Below are 18261 nucleotides of genomic sequence, written 5' to 3' on the forward strand. Positions count from 1 at the left end.
AGTAAAGCAAATAAGATAATGATGGTATATTTCAGGTAATGAGAAAGAACAAACTGTTCCTACACACAATAGCACAGGTGAATCTCACAGATACAATGTTGAATTACAGAAACCACACATACACACACACACACAAAAACACATCCACTATACATTTCCATACAATGTTCAAAAAGCCAAAACTAATATACAGTCTTAAGGTCAGGATAGTACTATAAATATATTATTTTTTATATATTATAGTTACTTTTGAGGGAGATAGACTAGGAGGGAGTTTAAGAAAGTTTTCTTGGGGGCTGGAAAGGTTTAGTATCTTCATTTGAGTGTCTCCATAGGTATGGAAATGTGGGAAAATCACATGGGTTGTATACTTAAGCCTTGCACACTGTATATAGCCAGTGTCTTGTTTAAAAAAAATTATTACCACCCGCCCCCCACAAAACAGTGTGGCCCAGAGTTGAGAGCTCTAGCACAAAGCCAAGCAAGACTGTCATTGCCCTTACTTTGGCACTACAATTTTATTGCAACAGCTGAAGTCTCACCATGGCTTTGGGGATGAACACCTCAAACTGTTGATTTATGCTGGGTCTACAGTCACCGGAGAGCCCCACATCTTTCTCATGGCTGCTCAGCCACATCCATTCAACCGGTGCTTGCAGGCTGCAGGCTGGGCCTGAAGGAAGGTGAAGGAAACTGGTTATCGAGCTGTATCATCCCTTTTCTCATGTCCCCTTTACAGTGCCCCTTGGGAGAACATTCAGTCCATGTCCTGCTCTCACTTTGCAGAAGAAACCCCGAATCTCAGAGGCACAATGTGGTATGCCTGAGGCTAGACTGGTATGCCCAGTCAGCTAGAGCCAGGGGCAGGGAATGACCCCTAGTTCAAGCTCTCATCTTTAACCAGGCTGACCCAAGGTGAGGTCTCACCTGTAAAGGGAACTAAGGGCCCAGGGCATCCATTCTGCTCCAAGGGTGGTGGATGAAGAGATGATGGGTGTGACATTATCCCAGGAATCTCTGTGTGAGTCTTATCTCCCCATGTTAATTATAAGCGCCTGAGAGCTAGGACCTCTTATTAATTTCTGTCTCTCCCAAAAAGACCCAGCATGCCCTCCCCATAGTGGGTGTCCAGTAAATACTCGCCCAGTGAATTAGGTTGTAGAAACTAAAATCCAGAGAAGTACAGCAATTTGCTCAAGGTCATATGGCAAGTCTTCAACTAAAATCAGGACTTGTAACCAGGCCCCCTGACTTCTATGGCAATGCTCCTTCTGCCATTGCACAGGGGCCCTAGTGTCCTCTAGACCCCAGGACTAGAAATTTCAATGGATTGGAAGACACTAGGGAGGAAAAGGACCATCATATGTGAGCCAAGGCTGAGTCTGGCCCTGGGGCCTTCAGAGTGTGTGCCCTGGGGCTAAGGCTGGAAACAGGTTGTACACCTGTGCAGGTGCACAGAGCCCTGCTTTCAGAGGGACCCTGTGTTTGGTGGAATGTTCTGCAGTCACTGTCTTGAATTATTTTTTTTTTTTTTTTTTTTTTGAGACAGAGTCTCACTCTGTTGTCCAAGCCGGAGCACAGCGGCACGCTCTCGACTCACAGCAACCTCTGTCTCCCAGGTTCAAGTGATTCTCCTGCTTCAGCCTCCCGAGTAGCTTGGATAACAGGTGCCTGCCACCACACCTGGCTAATGGTTTTATTGTTGTTGTTGTTTGTTTGGGTTTTCTTTGTATTTTTAGTAGAGACATGGTTTCACCATTTGGCCAGGCTAGTCTCAAACTCTTGACCTCAAGTGATCTGTCCGCCTTGGCCTCCTAAAGTGTTGGGATTACAGGCGTGAGCCACCGCACCCGGCCAAAATTCTTAATGATTTTATATTTGAATTTATATTTTTAAGTGAAATTCCAATGGAGTATGTGCCAGGGCTCAGAACCTCAGCTTGCATGAGGTCCCACCTCTTGCTGCCTCAGTGCTTCCTGGAGATGGGTTCTTGGACTAGAGCTCCCTTGCCCCTGGCACCCTCTGGTTCCATTCAGCCTCCCCCTTCCCACTCCTGCTGGGCTACCAGTGAGGCCCCCTGGTGTATTCAGCTGGAAACTCTGCAGGGCAAGCCTTTCATCCACTGCTCATCCAGGTACCTAATGTCCTGGCACAGGCATTGTAATACGCTTGGGAATTGCCCATGCTATTGCAGCCTCTGTGCCAGGACATTAGGTAATCTGAATTAGAAGGGCACAAAAGGATTGCAGCAGCGGTTAGGACCAGGACACTCGCTGCCTGGATCGGGGCAGACAAGAAGATTGTGTTGGGCCAGTGGCCTGTGGGAAGGGGAAATGCCTGGCATGACTTCCTGGCCCTCCACCAGGGCAGATGTGTCAGTCCTGGGTGTGACAAGAGAGAGAAATTGGCAGCCAGTGGGCTTCTCGTGCAGTACATGGACACCTATGTGGATCACGGTATTAAATGGTAAATTAAAAACACCATGACAGTCTGGGCACCATGGTTCACACCTGCAATCCCAGCACTTTGGGAGACTGAGGCAAGAGGATTGCCTGAGCCCAAGAGTTTGAAACCAGCCTGGTCAACATAGCGAGACTCTGTCTCTAGCAAAAGTTTGTAAACTAAACGAAAATGAAAAATAAAGAAATCACCATGCCAGATCAAGAGAGAGACCGTGGGAGAAAGGAAGAGCTTTATATTTTTATCCTTTTGTTTGTTTGTTTTGAGACAGGGTCTCACTCTATTATCCATGGTGGAGTGCAATGGCGTGATCTTGGCTCACTGCAACCCCTGCCTCCCAGGCTCAAGCAATCCTCCCACCTCAGCCTCCCAAGTAGCTGGGACTACAGGCACGCACCACCATGCCCAGATAATTTTTCTATCTTTTGTAGACACAGGGTTTTGCCATGTTGCCCAGGCTGTTCTCGAACTCCTGAGCTCAAGCAATCTGTCCACCTCAGCCTTCCAAAATGCTGGGATTACAGGCATGAGCCACCACGCTCAGCCTATTTTGGTACATTTAATGGCACTTTTTTCTTGCCTTTTGAGCAAAGGGTCCCACTGTTTTATTTTGCACTGGACCCAGCAAATTATGTAGCCAGTCCTGCCTGGGTGGATCTTTCAGCAAGGCAAGGTGAGAAGCTGAGGCTATTTTACACAGAGGATCCTTAGGGGAAGCGGGATGGTTTGGAATCAAGACATTGGTGACTGAGAGAGCTCAGCCCTCTCAGTTCAGCTCTCTCCCTCTCCCTGTTTCTCTTCGCTCTCTTCTATCTGGAACCCATCACAGGTGAGAACACGCCCCCAGGGGCATGAAACTGCAAGCATAAAAGTAGTTACATTTTTATGAGCTGCAAAGGTCTCTGCACATCGGAGGAGTGGTTATTGGCATAATTATTGCACCACCTTTTATGACCCTGATCTCAGCCTTAAAGACTAAGGAAGCTAAGCCCCCTCAAACTTCCATTACCATTTGTCTACTCTTTCCACACCTTACCCTACCCCTGCCCCACCCAATAGAGTGCTGGTTGACTTTCTTCCCCTGCCGGTCACTGGCCTGAGATAAGATTCAGTTTTCCACCCTTGCCGAGGGTGACAATTCAATTCGATCTGCAGTTACTTCGCCTTCACTCTGAGCCAAGCAGGGGCTGGGTGCTGAGATGTGCCGATGTCAGATGTGATCTTGGCCCATGCCTGGCTCAGTCTGGGGACACAGAGAGATGTGGGAAGTCCTAGTCTCCTCCACTAGGCAGGGGCAGTGTTATTTCCTTAAAGCTTCCCACAGAGGTGTGGGAGGAGAGGGGGGCAGTATCCCAACCAGGGGTGCCGGGAGTCTGCGTGGAGGGGTGCGCCTTAAAGACATGCTCTCTATCCATCCATGGGAAGCAGCTGGAGCTTGGGAGTTGGAGCTTGGGAAGCAGTTGGAGTTTTCACCTTGGGAGTAGCAGGAGGACTGATTTTCACCAAGATCATTTGGAGGCTGAGTTGAGTAAGGACAGGAAGGAGGGAGAACTGAGGCAGGGGACTAGTTTGGAGACCGCTGCAAAGATCTCACCGAGATCTTAAGAGGCAGTGCCGTGAGAAGGGAGAGGAGGGGCAGATCCAAGGATGTTAAAAGAGACAGGATTCCAGTCACAAAGAGACAACACAGCGTGCCTCCCGTCATAGGTGGCCCCCGGAGTAGTCCAATTCACACAGACAGAAAGGAGAATGTGGTTGCCAGGGGCTGGGGGAGGAGAGAAAGCGGAGTTAGTGTTTAATGGGGAGAGTTTCGGTTTGAGAAAATGAAAAAGTTCAGGAGATGGATAGTAGTGACGGTTGCCCAACAACAGGAATGTACTTAATGCCGCAGAACTGTGCGACTAAAAATGGTTACAATGGTACATTTTATGTTATGTGTATTTTACCACAATTTGAAAAGCAACTATAACAACAAAAAGATAGTGGGCCTGTGGGGGTGGGGAGGAGAGGCCGGGCATGGTGGCTCACATGTATAATCCCAGCACTTTGGGAGACTGAGCAGGGAGGATTGCTTGAGGCCAGGAGTTCAAGGCCAGTCTGGGCAACATAGCAAAACCTCATCTCCACAATTTTTTTTTTTTAATTAGCTGGGCATGGTGATGCACACCTGTAGTCCTAGCTGCTCGAGAGGCTGAGGAGGGAGGATTGCTTGAGCCTGGGAGTTGGAGGCTGCAATGAGCTGTGATTATATCACTACACTCCAGCCTGACGGAGCAAAAAAAAAAAAAGTCTAAAAAAGAGAAAGAGCCTTGTCAGGCGCAGGCTGGCCCTGAGCTGGGGAGCGGGCGTGGGAGTCTATGCTGACCTCAAGGTGACTGGCCTGGGTGACTGACAGGCAGAAGAGGAGTTGCAAACAAGGCCAGGGGAGGGTGGTGGTGCGGAAGCCGGACACGCACGCAGAGTTGGGCATGTGGGACCTGAGGACTCCAGGGAGAGGTATCCAGTGGGGAGCGGGGCTCAGGAAGGGGCCTGGGCTGGACAGACACCATCTGAGTGTCCTCAGCTTATCACACGTAGCAGGCCCCACATGGGAGAAGATGAGAACCAGCCAGGGAGAACGTGAGAAGAGGGCAGAGCCCAGAGAAACAGGTGGGCCAAGAATAACCCATCATCAAGGAGACCTGGGGGGAGTCAGAAAGGAAGCAGGGAAACCAGGAGAGTTTCGCTGCAAGGAGTGGGAGCTCATTCAGGTCCCTTAGGACAGAGAGCGGGCATGGCCAGATGGGTGGTCCTGGACAGGCTCGTGGGAGGACAGGGGGCTCATGGGAAACAGGCTGAGCCATACCATCCAGGCCTGGGGGAGGGGGGCCTGGACGCTGGTGGATCTCATGTGCTCCATCTCTCATGGGCAGTATAAAGTCTCCCTCAGGACTCTGCTCCCCTGCCCAGTCTCATCCCTCATCGCCTCAGCTTCCACACGTCTGCCGTGGTTCCCCAAGCTTCCCTTCACCACAGCTGCCCCAACACCTGCCCCATCTTCTCCTCCTGTCCCAGTTCCATGCTATTACGGGTTGGATTGTGTCCCCAAAAAAGCTGTACTTGTGAATGTGATAAGGTCCTTAGGGAAGCCCTAATCCAATATGACTGCTGTCCTCAGAAAAAGGGGAAATTTGGACCCAGACGTGTACTGAGGGTAGACACTGCGAAGGGAAAAACAGGGAAAAGGAGCCTCTGCCAACCGAGGAACACCTGAGGCCGGCAGAGCAGCTGGGAACAGATTCACCCTCAGAGCGAGCCAGCCCTGCTGACTCGATTTCTGACTTCCACCTCCAGAACCGAGAGCCAACACACCTCTGTTGTTTCTGTCACTTGGTTTGTGGGGCTTTGTTGGGGGCATCCCCAGGAAACAAATACAAATGCTAAGAAATGAACGAGCTTATTTACCCAGCTTCTCTTTTTGGATTTTGGTTTTCTCTTTGTCTTGGGCCACCTAGGAGCATTGTCACTGGCCTTCCAGTCAACTGGCCACCCTTGAGCCAGGCACCCCTCTGCCCAGTCATCTGACAGTGGAGGGGTGACCCGTGATATGAGGCATGGCTGCCCTGAGAGGTGCCCCTTAAAGGGGGCAGGGGAGTAACAGGGAGACAGCTCTCTCAGGAGGGACAGGGGACATTGCAGGTGCTTTTGCATCCCTGAAGCCGAGGGAAGAGAGATTCCGGAGAGGGAGGTAGATGGCATTGTCTTGGGATACAGGATTTAGTGACGAGGGAAACTGACATAAAATCTCTTTGGCCAAAGTGTCTTCCAAAAGAGAGGGACAAATCCACAAATATTTGGGGCATAAAGGATGGACTTTCTAAGTCAACCTTGCCTTCCCATCCTCAAGATGTTCACTGTGGCTGAAATAACAAGTCAGTATAACTGGAAAATATTTATTTGAACTTGTGACTCAGCTCTTCCTGAGCTCAAGGAAGTGAAGTCCATAAATCAAGATGATGCCGCGTAAGTGCCTCCTCCGGAGTGTTCCCACATGGGCGGGCAATGCTGGAGAAGCCATTAGCAGAAGTGACTGGACCGGCTGCCCGTGAAAGATTTAAAAGAGCCTTGTGTACTCCAGGAGCTGCCCCTTCTCGGAGCTTTCATTTCTGAGGCTTTCCTGATGGATGGCCTCAGCCTTTGACTCCCTCATTTTTACTGTCCAACCTGCCGAGTGCTACTTCCTGGCACAACTTGTAAATTCTATTTTTTCATATTTAGCGGAGGCTTAAGGCTTCTGCCACAGAGAAGTGGGGTGGCCGGATATGCTGTAAGTGTAAAATAGACACCAGATTTGGAAGACTTGAGTTTGTGGTTGTGTTTTAAATATATTTACCTGTCCTTTTATTGCTCTCACCAACTCTTGCTCAGGGTCACAGGGGTGCTGCTGCAGGTGGGCCATGCTGGGAGCCCCAGCAGCTTCATCACCCCCTTCCTGCCCATCCCTCCCCTCTCAGACTTTCAGTCCCTCCAGATCTGGTCCAATCTTTCCATGATAAAGACGGGAAAACCAAGCATCTGAGAAGAGAAGGGACTTGCCCAGGGTTCCAAGAACCCTAGACCAGGACCCAGCGGTGCCCATTCCCCGCTCCTGAGTGACACGGCTGGGCCAGGCACAGGGCGAGGCACTGTGAACACAAAGACACATAGAACATGGATCCTCTCCTGAGGGACCTCAGAACCTGACGACAGCGTGGCTTGGGGAGAGAAGCTAGAGACTCCAGCAGCGACAGCCTCATAATAATGGCTAAGATCTGTGAAGCCGATTGACTGCACCAGTCAACCCCAGGCTACAGCCTCACCTGCTTGCTGCCCCATCATCCTCACGACACCCTACAGGTGTGAGTACGGTTAGCCTCTCACTACGCAGACCAAGAAAACCAGTCCATGGATTTTCTACTTTTTATTTGAGCCACAGAATCCTTTCTTCAAGTGAAATTTTATATGGAACCCAAATAAATACATCAGGTAAAACCGGGAGTGAGTCCCCCTCACTTACCCCTAACCCTTTTCGGGGGCCTGGAGGCACTTTCTCAGAGCCTGAGATCTCCTGTTGGCGTAGTTTAAAAACCAGCCGGGGAGTCAATGCTTTCATTTTTCAGAGGAGCAAATAGAGGCCCAGAGAAGGGAAGGAGCTTAGCAAGGGTCACCCAGGGAATCACTGTCACAATTAGCACTCCAACTACAAGTCCTATGAAGCTCAGGCCTGTGCTCCATCCCTGACACCTCTTCTCTCAGGAAACGGAGGCCTTTTATTAGCAGCTATAAAATACAATCTCTTCCAAGCCGTATTTTAAGGCCGAGCTTGCAGTGGGCTCTCTGAACACACTGTTTTCGCCTCCCTCCCACCCTGTCTCTTCCCTACCTCCAGTTCTCCCATTTCCTCGACCACAGGAGGAGAATCCTGCTTCGTAGCAACCGTCCTTGTGAGCCAAGTCGATGAGTGTGGCTTGAAACTGACACCTTCATAGTTTACCTTAGAGTTTTGGTTCTTCTCAGTTTATTTCATGTTGTGCCTCATTGCTCCATAATATTCACAGGACTCCTGACATTAGAAAGGGCTTTTTAAATCCTGTGAAACAGGATTTTAGAAATCAACAGCACCTTGGGGTGTGTAAGTGGTGCATTAACTTTCCTGGATGCAGTAAGAGGAGACTTCTTTAGGAAATTTCATGATTTGTACCCCTCAGGGTGGCATCTCTAGGGGAGACCAAATGCCCCACCACATATCCCTCCTTCAGCAGGCCTCATAGTTGTCACCTCTTTTCCTTTCTGGCTCTTTTCCCAGCCCCTTTTCCTCAAGCTGGCTTTGATAAAGGATTTCTTTCTCCCCTGCCCCCTCAGCCTGGCTGGTCCATTCTCCAGGGTCTGTCCATGACTCTTTTTCTAAGGCTTTTACTATAAAGTATCTAGAAAATGAGGCAGCTGGAAGAGGTAACAAGTATGAGAAGCTCACAGGGTTCCCAACCTGTTTGATGCTCCCCAGAAGTGTGTCCCAGTTGGTCCTGTCCCTGTGTCCCTTCTTGTGTGGTTCTGCTGTGACCCAGAGGTGAGGCAAAAAGTGTGTTTTCCAAACTTGGTTTTGTGAGATTCCATTTCTGGGTACAGTTTCTCAGACACGTGCTTTTATGATAAAAAAAAAAAAAAAAAAAAAAAAAAAAAAAGACTTGGGGAATTCTGCTTGCAACCTATTCCTCTTGGAGACTCCACTGTATACCCACATACCAACATTTTTGAGAAGTCCTGCAGTCCAGAGTCCTAGGGAACTTCATATAACCCAAAACCCGCTTGAGCACCAAAAGCTTGTGTTTGCAGCCCCTCTAAGAGATGCTAGTTTTAAGGCAGTTCTGGACATCTCTGTAAGTTGGTTCTGGAAGACTCCAAGCCCTTCATTAGAGTCCCTCTTGGCCCCAGCATAGAGATCATGGATCCTCTCCCCGTCCTGGCTTCACTTAGGAAAAGCTAAATTAGGCTGCTTTCTGATGGCCTTCAGGAAGGTTTTTTCATCGATACCAGAGCACTGTCAGCTGGTTGTGCTTTCTTTGGAAGTAATAGAAATGGATCAAGTGGCGGGGGGCCATTTATGGTCTGAGCATTGCGGACGTTAGGCCAAGCTGAGCCATTCTTAGAGAAAAGGATGGCACTGGGGTTTCTGTATTTGGGAAGCAAGTCCTTCTTATCAAGCCAGCTGTCGTATACTTGGACTTCTCCTGCAAATAGGCCCACACATGCACAGGCTTACACTGATAAAATGTGCTCTCTGCTTTCTGAAACAGAGACTTTTTCTGTTAGCTTAGTGAACTTTGGTTTTCATTATTTTAGAAGACTTTAATTATTTTTAATTAACAACTAATCCCAGCTTGTGGATCGATTGGTTGATTGTCCTTTCCCAGTTTTCATTTTTCTCTACTCTAGAAAATTCCATCATGATTTCACAGATAAGCCATGGGTGGGTTGGCTGGTTGGCTTGCTTGGAGGTCTACATACATACATTGCTGTGAAAAAGGTCATATCTATTACATAAGTTTGCCTGGGCTGCTGTGACAAAATTCCAGCACTGGGTGATTTAAATAACAGAAATGTACTGTCACACAGTGTGGAGGCTAGAAGTCTGAGATCAAGGTGTTGGCAGGGTGGATTCCTTCTGGGGCTGGCTTCTGGTGGCTTGCTGGCAATCTTTGGCATTCCTTGGCTTGTAGTAGCATCACCCCAATCTCTGCCTTCATTGTCACATGGTGTTCTCTTAGTCGCTGTGTCTGTGTCCAAATTTCCCCTGTTTATAAGGATCCCAGGTAAAATATTGGATTAGGGGCCCACTCTATCCAGTAAGACTGTGTCTAAACTTAACTACTTACATCTGCAATGACCCTATTTCCAGGTAAGGTCACATTCTAACTTGCAATTTGATACTAGGTTACTGAGATACTGGGGGTTAGAAATTCAACGTATGAACTTTTATTTTTATTTTATTTATTTACTTTTTTGAGACTGGATCTCACTCTGTCACCCAGGCTGGAGTACAGTGGTGGGAACGTGGCTCACTGCAGCCTTGACCTCCTGGGCTCAAGCAATCCTCCCACCTCAGCCTTCTGAGTAGCTGGGACTATAGGTGCCTTATGACCATGCCTGGCTAATTTTTGTATTTTTTGTAGAGACGGGGTCTCACTATATTGTCCAGGCTGGTCTCAAACTTCTGGGCTTAAGCAATCCTCTTACCTCAGCCTCCCAAATTGCTAAGATTATAGGCATGAGCCACCGCACCCAGCCTTATATGTGAGTTCTTAGGAGACACAATATAACTCATCACACTGATTCTATGCATGGTCCTACATTTAGCTAAGCTGGAGGACAATAGGGCTTGAGGTCCTGCTGTCCCTCCTAGCTCAGGGGAGGTGGTGTGGTGGAGTAGAGAGCACCCTCGGACTGATGTCAGGGGTCCTGAGTCAAGCCCTAGGCCATCCCTCAGTTTTTTCACTAATAAAAATATTTTAATTAAAAGACCTATTAGTATCCAGGAAGATCTTCAAGGTATAAAAAAGGAAAAAAAAAAAAAAAAAAAAGACGAACCTTCAGGATGTGGGGAGAGGCTCAGATGAGTTAACAGGTCTGAAAATGTCATGGTTATGGGATGTAGCAGAGACAGGGTCCAAACACAGGCGTTAGGTGTCATCTGTGAAACAGGAAATGAACGGTAGGCTTCTCCAGCAAGAGAGAGCAGTCTGGGAAGCAGCAGAGGTGAACCCTGGTTCCCCGGGTCCTGATGGCAATCCAATTCTTCCCTCTGAACTGGCTCCCTCTGGGGAGAAATGGGGGCTCTGGACTAGGCAGCCCCCTGGCCATGCCACTGGGTGACCCCGCAGAGAAGGTCTGCAGCCAGCAGACCTGAGTTTAAATGTGGAGCTGCTGCTTCCTAGTAGTGTCGTTTGGGTAAGTCACTTAACCTCACTAAGTCCTTGTCTATGAAATGGGGATAATAGTAAATACCTACCTCATAGGTTAAATGAGAAAGTCCTTGTGAAGTGCTTAACACGCAGCTTGTCATAAAGTAGTAAAAGTTAGCTATTTCTATAAACTACCTTTTGTAAGGAGTGAATGAGATGGTGTAGGTGACGGGCCTGCATGCAGTAGGTGCTCAATTAACCATCGATACGCCCCTGCCCCTTTTAAACTCAGTTTTGGCAGAGTTTCCAGCATTCATGATTCCCTCTGGGGTGTAGGGTGAAGGGTGAAGAGTTATACAGAAAAGTATTTGAACTCCTTGAAGAATAACGTTGTTTTCAGGCACTCATAAGCCATTTATACTTACCCATTTACTTGTAATTAATGTCCATGCCAATTATAACCAATTACAATTCATTAACTTACATGCTCTCAGGACTTTATCTTGCACAGTTTTATTAGAGAATTAGCCAAACTTAGTGTAGTATTCCACCATAGTCATGATTAGCCTGGTGATTCATAAAATGTACCCAGGCCACCGTGTGAATGATGAGCCTCCATTTGCTCTGAGAGAGCAAATTTGAGATGGGTCTTTCTAAGATTCTTGTCTTTCTGGTAGGTATTAATCAGCACAGAAACTCAGGAGACACAGACAGGTTCTTCCACGATGTCGTACAGACGAGAACTAGAGAAATACCGTGACCTGGATGAAGATGAAATCCTTGGAGCCCTCACAGAGGAAGAGCTGAGGACCCTGGAAAATGAGCTGGATGAGCTGGACCCTGATGTGAGTAGGTGCTAAAGGGGAGCACACTGTCACCAGTGAGGGGACCTGGGGAGGGACAGGTGGATGCTTCCTAAAGCCACCACTTCCTTTTTCCTTCCATGGCAATGACGTTAGAATAACTTTGCCTTTGCAGATTTTTCTTTTAATGTGTTGTGTTAGGGTTCTCCAGAGGAAGAACCAATAGGGTGTGTGTGTGTGTGTGTGTGTGTGTGTGTGTGTGTAGAGACAGAGAGAGAAGGGGAGAGAGAGAGATTTATTATAAGGCGTTAGCTCACAAGGCTGTAGAGACTGGCAAGATCTGCAGTTGCTAAGGTGGAGACCCAGGAGAGCTGATGGTGTAGTTCCAATACAAATACAAATAACCAGCAGGTCGAAGACCCAGGAAGAGTTGGGTCTGGGAAAAGATGTTTTAGTTTGAATCCAAAGGCATAAAAAAGCCAGTGTTCCAGCTCAAGGCAGTCAGGCAGGAGGAAATCCCCGCCTACTTGGAGGAGGGTCAGCTTTTTTTCCCCATTCAGGTCTTCAACTGATTGGATGCCCCCCCCCCCCCGGCGCCATATCAGGGGGAACAATCTGTGTTACTCAGTCTACTGATTCAAATATTAATCTCATCTAGAAACACCCTCACAGACACACCCAGAATCATGTTTGACCAAATGTCTGAGCATCCCATGGTCAAGTCGACACCCAAAATTAACCATCACAGTCTACCCCTTGTCAGCTTGGCACACATGTACATCTCTTTAAACCATACCTAATTTCCAGATAAAGACAGTAATGATGTCATAATTCTGCCTAACATGATACAACTATCCTGGGTACAATGGAAAACACACTATCACCTTCCCCAGAAGAGGAGGTAAAGTCCATGAGTGATGTTTATTCTTCTCCTTGCTGTCCTGTAACTTAAATACTATAATATAAAATTAATGATACTTAAATCCTATTATACAAAGCCAATACAATCAATAACAGTAAAGTCAGTATCAAACAATCTTGTGTTACATGATAAGGGAATAAGAAAGGGAAAAAGCAAAGATATTTGCTACACACAGTCACACACAAGTGTTCACAAAACAAGGAGGAAGTACTCATGACAATTATAGTCTTCATTTCTGTAACTACTCAGGTAGTTGTAGCTGGTATTTATAACTACCCTGCTTCATTACCCATTCTTTGCCTTTAGCAAGCACCTCAGCTGGTTGTGATTCTTTACCCGATGGGGTGACCTTTCATTTCTGAAAGGCCTGGGCCATTAGTAGTCCTGCCTAGATTCGTTTGTTGTAGTTTTCCATGGACCCTAATCACAGGGCATGGTAATACTTAAAAATGCCCTAAGGGCTCTCCTGTATCCAGATATACACTTTCTCGCCTCCCTTGTGCAATAGCTATCCAATTTCTCCTTGGTAGTCAGCATCCGTCACCCCCAGTAACTCCCTTCTTTGCTCGTTGATTCAGAGTCATGAGGAGCCCAAAGCGGGCTGGTGGCAGTTTTAACTTCCAGTTTAATGGAATTGTTGTGTCTCCTAGTGGAACTTTCCTCCTTTGAAACTAAGACTTCTAGGCTAGCAGACCACAGGGTCGTGGGAACAATAAGTAAGAGTTTTGCTAGTGGATCACTAGGAGTAATGGTGAGTGGCGCCACTCCTATCTCCAACCTTGATACCCTGACCCATGAATCCTAGCTATGGGAGAAATGGCATCAGCAACTGCCACTGATTCAGAGCATATACCGCCTTCTGGAGAATGTTGCCCCAGCCTGTAAGGTGTGGCCACCTAGCTGGCACTGTAACTGTGTCTTCAAAAGGCCATTACCCCATTGTATCAAGCCAGCAGCTTCAGGATGGTGGAGAAGATGTGTCGTGGAATGAATGAGCTGAGAAACAAAGGACCAGAAGAATCCTTCTCATTTAATGTTTGATGTTTTATCATTGCATTTCTTAGTTGGCACATTTAGAAGTGTTAAATGCTCAGAATTCATCCCTGCAGTCAGGGTACACAGTGTTAAGAGTCAAAAGTCTGTTTGGTTGTGTATGTGGTTTAGCAAGTCACACTAGAACAGTAAGCATGGACATAGGTGGCCTCCTAGGCAGGGGTCTTCATCCTACAGCTATACCCCAGGGACCCAGGTCAATGACCAGCGCAGAGAAGGTAGATAATGAAAGTTACTGAACTGAGTAAATGTTCCACGTTGCATATTTTTAATTAAAAATGGAATGTATCACATCCTTTTTTTAAACCAGCCATTGCTCAACTCTGGTTTCATAGTGATCCATAAAGAAAACAACACTTCAGTCTCACTCACACACAGATGGCCACTGCTAACATCCAGGGAGCACAGTTCAGATGGAAAAATGCAGGACTGGAAGTTAGGTGTTTTGCTTCCAATCCCAGCCCTGTCTCTTCCACTCCATGTGACCGTGGACCAAGCTGCCATCCTTCCTAGACCTCAATGTCCCCAGCCATGGAATAACAGAGTTGGCTGGTCATTTTCAGGGTTAAGCTAACCTGACTTATAATCTGGTCTTATACCCAGGTGTGATTAAGTGGCTTCATTCCAGATAACTCAGAATCCTTGCCTAGGGCTCCTGGGTCCCAGGCCCCATAGAATTACACATCCCTCCAGCAGTGTGTCCTCCTCTTCCTGATATTCACAACCTTCCCCTGCCTGCCACAAGAACATGGTTTCCTGATGAAGCTGCTCAAGTTGATCAGAAGTCAGCATTGGTGGAAAGAGCCTTGCGTTTCTTTCTTCCTCCGCATCATCTCTCCCCATTAGCCTGTGTTTCAGTAAAAACAAGCCATGTAGGCAAGAAAAAATCAAGCTGTAAAATTATTCTGTTCTAATTCTATCCTAGATCACTGTCACACAGAATTCCAAGAACAAACAACTTTATAAAGGGAGAACAAAAGAGGCATGTACCCAATTCCAGTTAACTCAATAAATGTGACTTGGTTACCTGCCGAGCACCAAGCACTGTGCTGGGCACCAACAGGGGAGCCTGGCTGGGACTCTGCCTTTCAGGAGCACAGGCTGGTGGGGACACAGGCATAATACACTGCGCTTGACACGGAGCAGACAGGAAGCTCTGCTAGGAGATGAACTCTTACTGGTGCGAGGCATCACAGAGCAGGTAATACTGGAACTGGGCCCTGGATTTTTCTAATTCCATGCAGAGTGAGGGCCTTGAGAAAGGCCACAAGGAGAGTGTTGTGTAGGGAAGGCAATTGGGGATGGGAATCTTAGTGTGGTTTCTGTGGAGGGTCAGATGAGACTAGAAAGGGGGGTTGGGATAGATAATGTGGGGGAAGAGAGGGCGGCAAGGCCTACTGAAGGGTTTAGACTTTGCTCAGTAGGTTCAGGGAGCCCTTGAGGGTCAGAGACTCAAAGAGTTCATTGGTTTTGGGAGGTGACACTGAGGACACATGGCCTGGAGGGGTGTCAGGGAGATGGGTGAGAGGTGGGAGGCGCTCCTGCGGGGGAATCTTTGCCACTCCCAGGGAGAAGTGCACCTGAGGGCCCCGTGGGCCTGTTGGGCTGTTTGAATTGCCCTGAGCTGCTGCATGGGGATGAGGTCAGGTCAGGCTGTGGCTGCAAATAAGGCAGGTGATGACAAGGGTCAGAGCCAAGCGTCAGACCTGGGAGTGGAGGGGGACAGATGGAGGAGGTCTCTCAGAATCCAGAGTGCATCCACCAGGAACTGCATTCCGTTTCACCCCCACACTGGCAAAGAGCTCCCTCAGGTCTGCCACCCTACATATCAGAGCCTCCAGCCTCAGCAGCAAATACCCAGGGCCCCTGCAGCTCTCACACAGCCCGCTCTCCCGCCCAGGTGATGAGCAGGGGAGGGACACTCCACTTGTGCTGCTGGAGGGACAGGGCACCTGGGGCTCAGCTTGCTGAGGGTCACAGAACGCGGGCAGGCACGGAGACTCGGATTTCAAACAGGCTCCAGAGTGTGTGCACCTCCCGCTCTGGCAGGAGAAAGGTAACTGAGCACAGGGGTGTGGGAGCAGGCATGGGCCATCTGAGACCTGCGATTCTCACCCCACTGTGGTTTCCCAGTTGGCATTTTCAAAGACCCCTTTCTCTTTCAGTTCAAAGAAAAGAGAAGAGAAACCAGAGAGAGGATAGGAGATAATGGAGGCCAGTGGGTTTCTGTCCCAGCCACACAATCGGCCCCTTCATTAAGATCAGCTCTGTTACCTGATTTGCAAGACAGTATGTGAGCTTCAAAAAGGCCTAGAGGGCCTCCCTTCTTTTGGAGAGCACAAACATTCCAGTTCTAGTCTCACCCTCCCTTGGCCCATGCTCTGAAATCACAGCACAGGGAGAGGCCAAAGATATGCAGACAATGAGAGACTCCTAGCCGGCCAGCAGGTGTCCGCCCCTCCCACTGCTTCAGAGCAGGAGCAGAGCCCAGAGAGGGGAAAGAACTTGCTCTAGGTCATACATCCAAGCAGAACCAGATCAGAACCCTGGTCCCTTGGCACCAAGGCCACTGCCCTCTCTGTTATAGTCCATATTCCTCCTGTTTTTATTTTTGTTTAATGAGTGCTTAGATGGCACTCAACTATTTGCAGGTGCTGTTCTAAGGACTTCGAAAATATTAACTCATTTGACCATCATCATGATCCTAGGAGGCAGGCCCTGTTATCATCCCCATTTTACAGATGAGGAAACTGAGAAGTGAAGTAACTTGTCCAAAGTCCCACAGCTAGGCGATGGCAGAGCCACTATGTGCGGGTCTGGAGTCCACAACTTAGCCATGCCACTGCAAGTCCTCATGGGAGTGTTCAGGGAGAGAGTTTGGCTGCAGATGTGCTCTAGTTTTGTGGTTGGGGGCTGCTGTATGAAAATCATTCCTCTTTTTTCTGGGAAAGAGCCTGAGGTGCAGAAGTCCAGATTCCAGTCCTGGCTCTGCTCCGGACGTGATTTTCCTTCTTTGGATCTCAATTCTCCTGTCTGTAAAATGGATGCAGTCGGCCTAGATGGCCTTGGAAGCCCCCTCCAGCTCTAACCACATATGATTTATTTGAACCATTCTCGGCTGTCTCAGTACCTGAATTCAACAAACACTTCAAGGGGTGATGTTTCTGGTTATGCAATTGTTAAGCCCCAGTGTCATGTGACAGAATGGAGTACGAGGACTTGGAAAGCAGCTCTGTTTGCAGCAGAGGATTCCAAACTTGTGCACATTTAAAAAAAAAAAAAAAAAAAAAAGTCCCCGAAACTTTCTATCTCTCACTCTGGAAAAACTCGAGCTTATCATGAGATTGTTGCACTTGGACTCCCTCGGGAAAGGAATGCTTCATGTGCTAAAAGTATCCGCTGTTGACTGATTCCCCAGAGGATCTGCCCTTTCTCGTCTCTCTGGAGTTAAGTGGATGCTGCTCTGAAGCAGAGCCAGTTCCTCAGTTCAGATTGCCTTTGTACCTGGCAGTGGGGGCAACACAGAGAGAGGTTTTAAGAATGACAAGTCATCGTGACTTCTGCAGGGAGCAGTGTACAGTTTTCTTATGAGCAATAGACACTCAATACTTCCTGGGTGTGCCATGAGCAAAGCCCTATGTGGATTATCTCATTTAGTCCTCTGGGAGGGTTCAGTCATTAGCCCCATTTTAAAGATAGAGAAGCCGAGGCTTAGAGATAGAAAGTAACCTGCCCAGGATGCAATCTGAGTGGTGCTGGGATTCCAACCTGGATAGTCTTGGCCCGGTAACCTGTGCCGTTAACTGCCATCCCCTGGGAGCACCTCTGAGACTAGCCCAGAAGGAAACTCAGAGAGCAGACTGGGGAATTATGAGCAAATTGTTATTTCCAACTTGACTTCTTTTGAAGTTGTTATGTTATTTTCACAATAAATACTAATCTTTAAAGAAAAGAAGAATCCACCAACACAAGGAATTTAACCGTAAATATTGATTGTTAATGAGGCTTTGGGGAAAAGGCAGAACACTTTTTTTTAAACTGTCTCAGTAAAAGGCTCAAAATATTCGCAGGAGAGAAGATGGTAGAGAGAATTCAACCTTGTAAAGAAACTGGGTCCTAAGAGTTGATTTTAAAGTCAGCTGTCAGGAATCTGCAACACAATATGACCATACAGACAATAATGGAAAACAACAGACCCTCTGCAAAGCCTGAATAATAATAACCATCATTTTCTACCAAGGTGTTTTTTGTTGGTTTTTTGTTTTTTTGTTTTTTTGTTTTTTTTGAGACAGAGTTTCCCTCATGTTGCCCAGGCTGGAGTGCAATGGCGTGACCTCTGCTCATTGCAGCTTCCGCCTCCCAGGTTCAAGTGATTCTCCTGCCTCAGCCTCCCGAGTAGCTGGGATTACAGGTGTGCATCACCAGGCCTGGCTAATTTTTGTATTTTTAGTAGAGATGGGGTTTCACCATGTTGGCCAGGCTGGTCTCGAACTCCTGACCTCAGGTGATCCACCCTGCCTCGGCCTCCCAAAGTGCTGGGATTACAGATGTGAACCACTGCACCCAGCCTCTGCTAAGGTGTTCTTACATGCCAGGTGCTATGCTA

At 47.9% G+C, this 18261-nt stretch overlaps 1 protein-coding gene across 2 annotated transcripts in view; it reads left to right on the forward strand.

Annotated features, from left to right (window-relative positions):
- TMOD1 (tropomodulin 1) overlaps positions 1-18261 on the forward strand; it is a 91879-nt gene that overhangs the window by 10800 nt on the left and 62818 nt on the right. For both annotated transcript variants that reach the window (XM_007968651.3, XM_007968652.3), the window contains exon 2: positions 11555-11722. In XM_007968651.3, coding sequence (XP_007966842.1) covers positions 11603-11722 — 120 coding nt within the window. In that variant the 5' untranslated portion in view covers positions 11555-11602. The remainder of the gene's footprint in view (positions 1-11554; positions 11723-18261) is intronic.

This window comes from Chlorocebus sabaeus, chromosome 12 (genome assembly GCF_047675955.1).
Source record: "Chlorocebus sabaeus isolate Y175 chromosome 12, mChlSab1.0.hap1, whole genome shotgun sequence".
Lineage (NCBI taxonomy): Eukaryota > Metazoa > Chordata > Mammalia > Primates > Cercopithecidae > Chlorocebus > Chlorocebus sabaeus.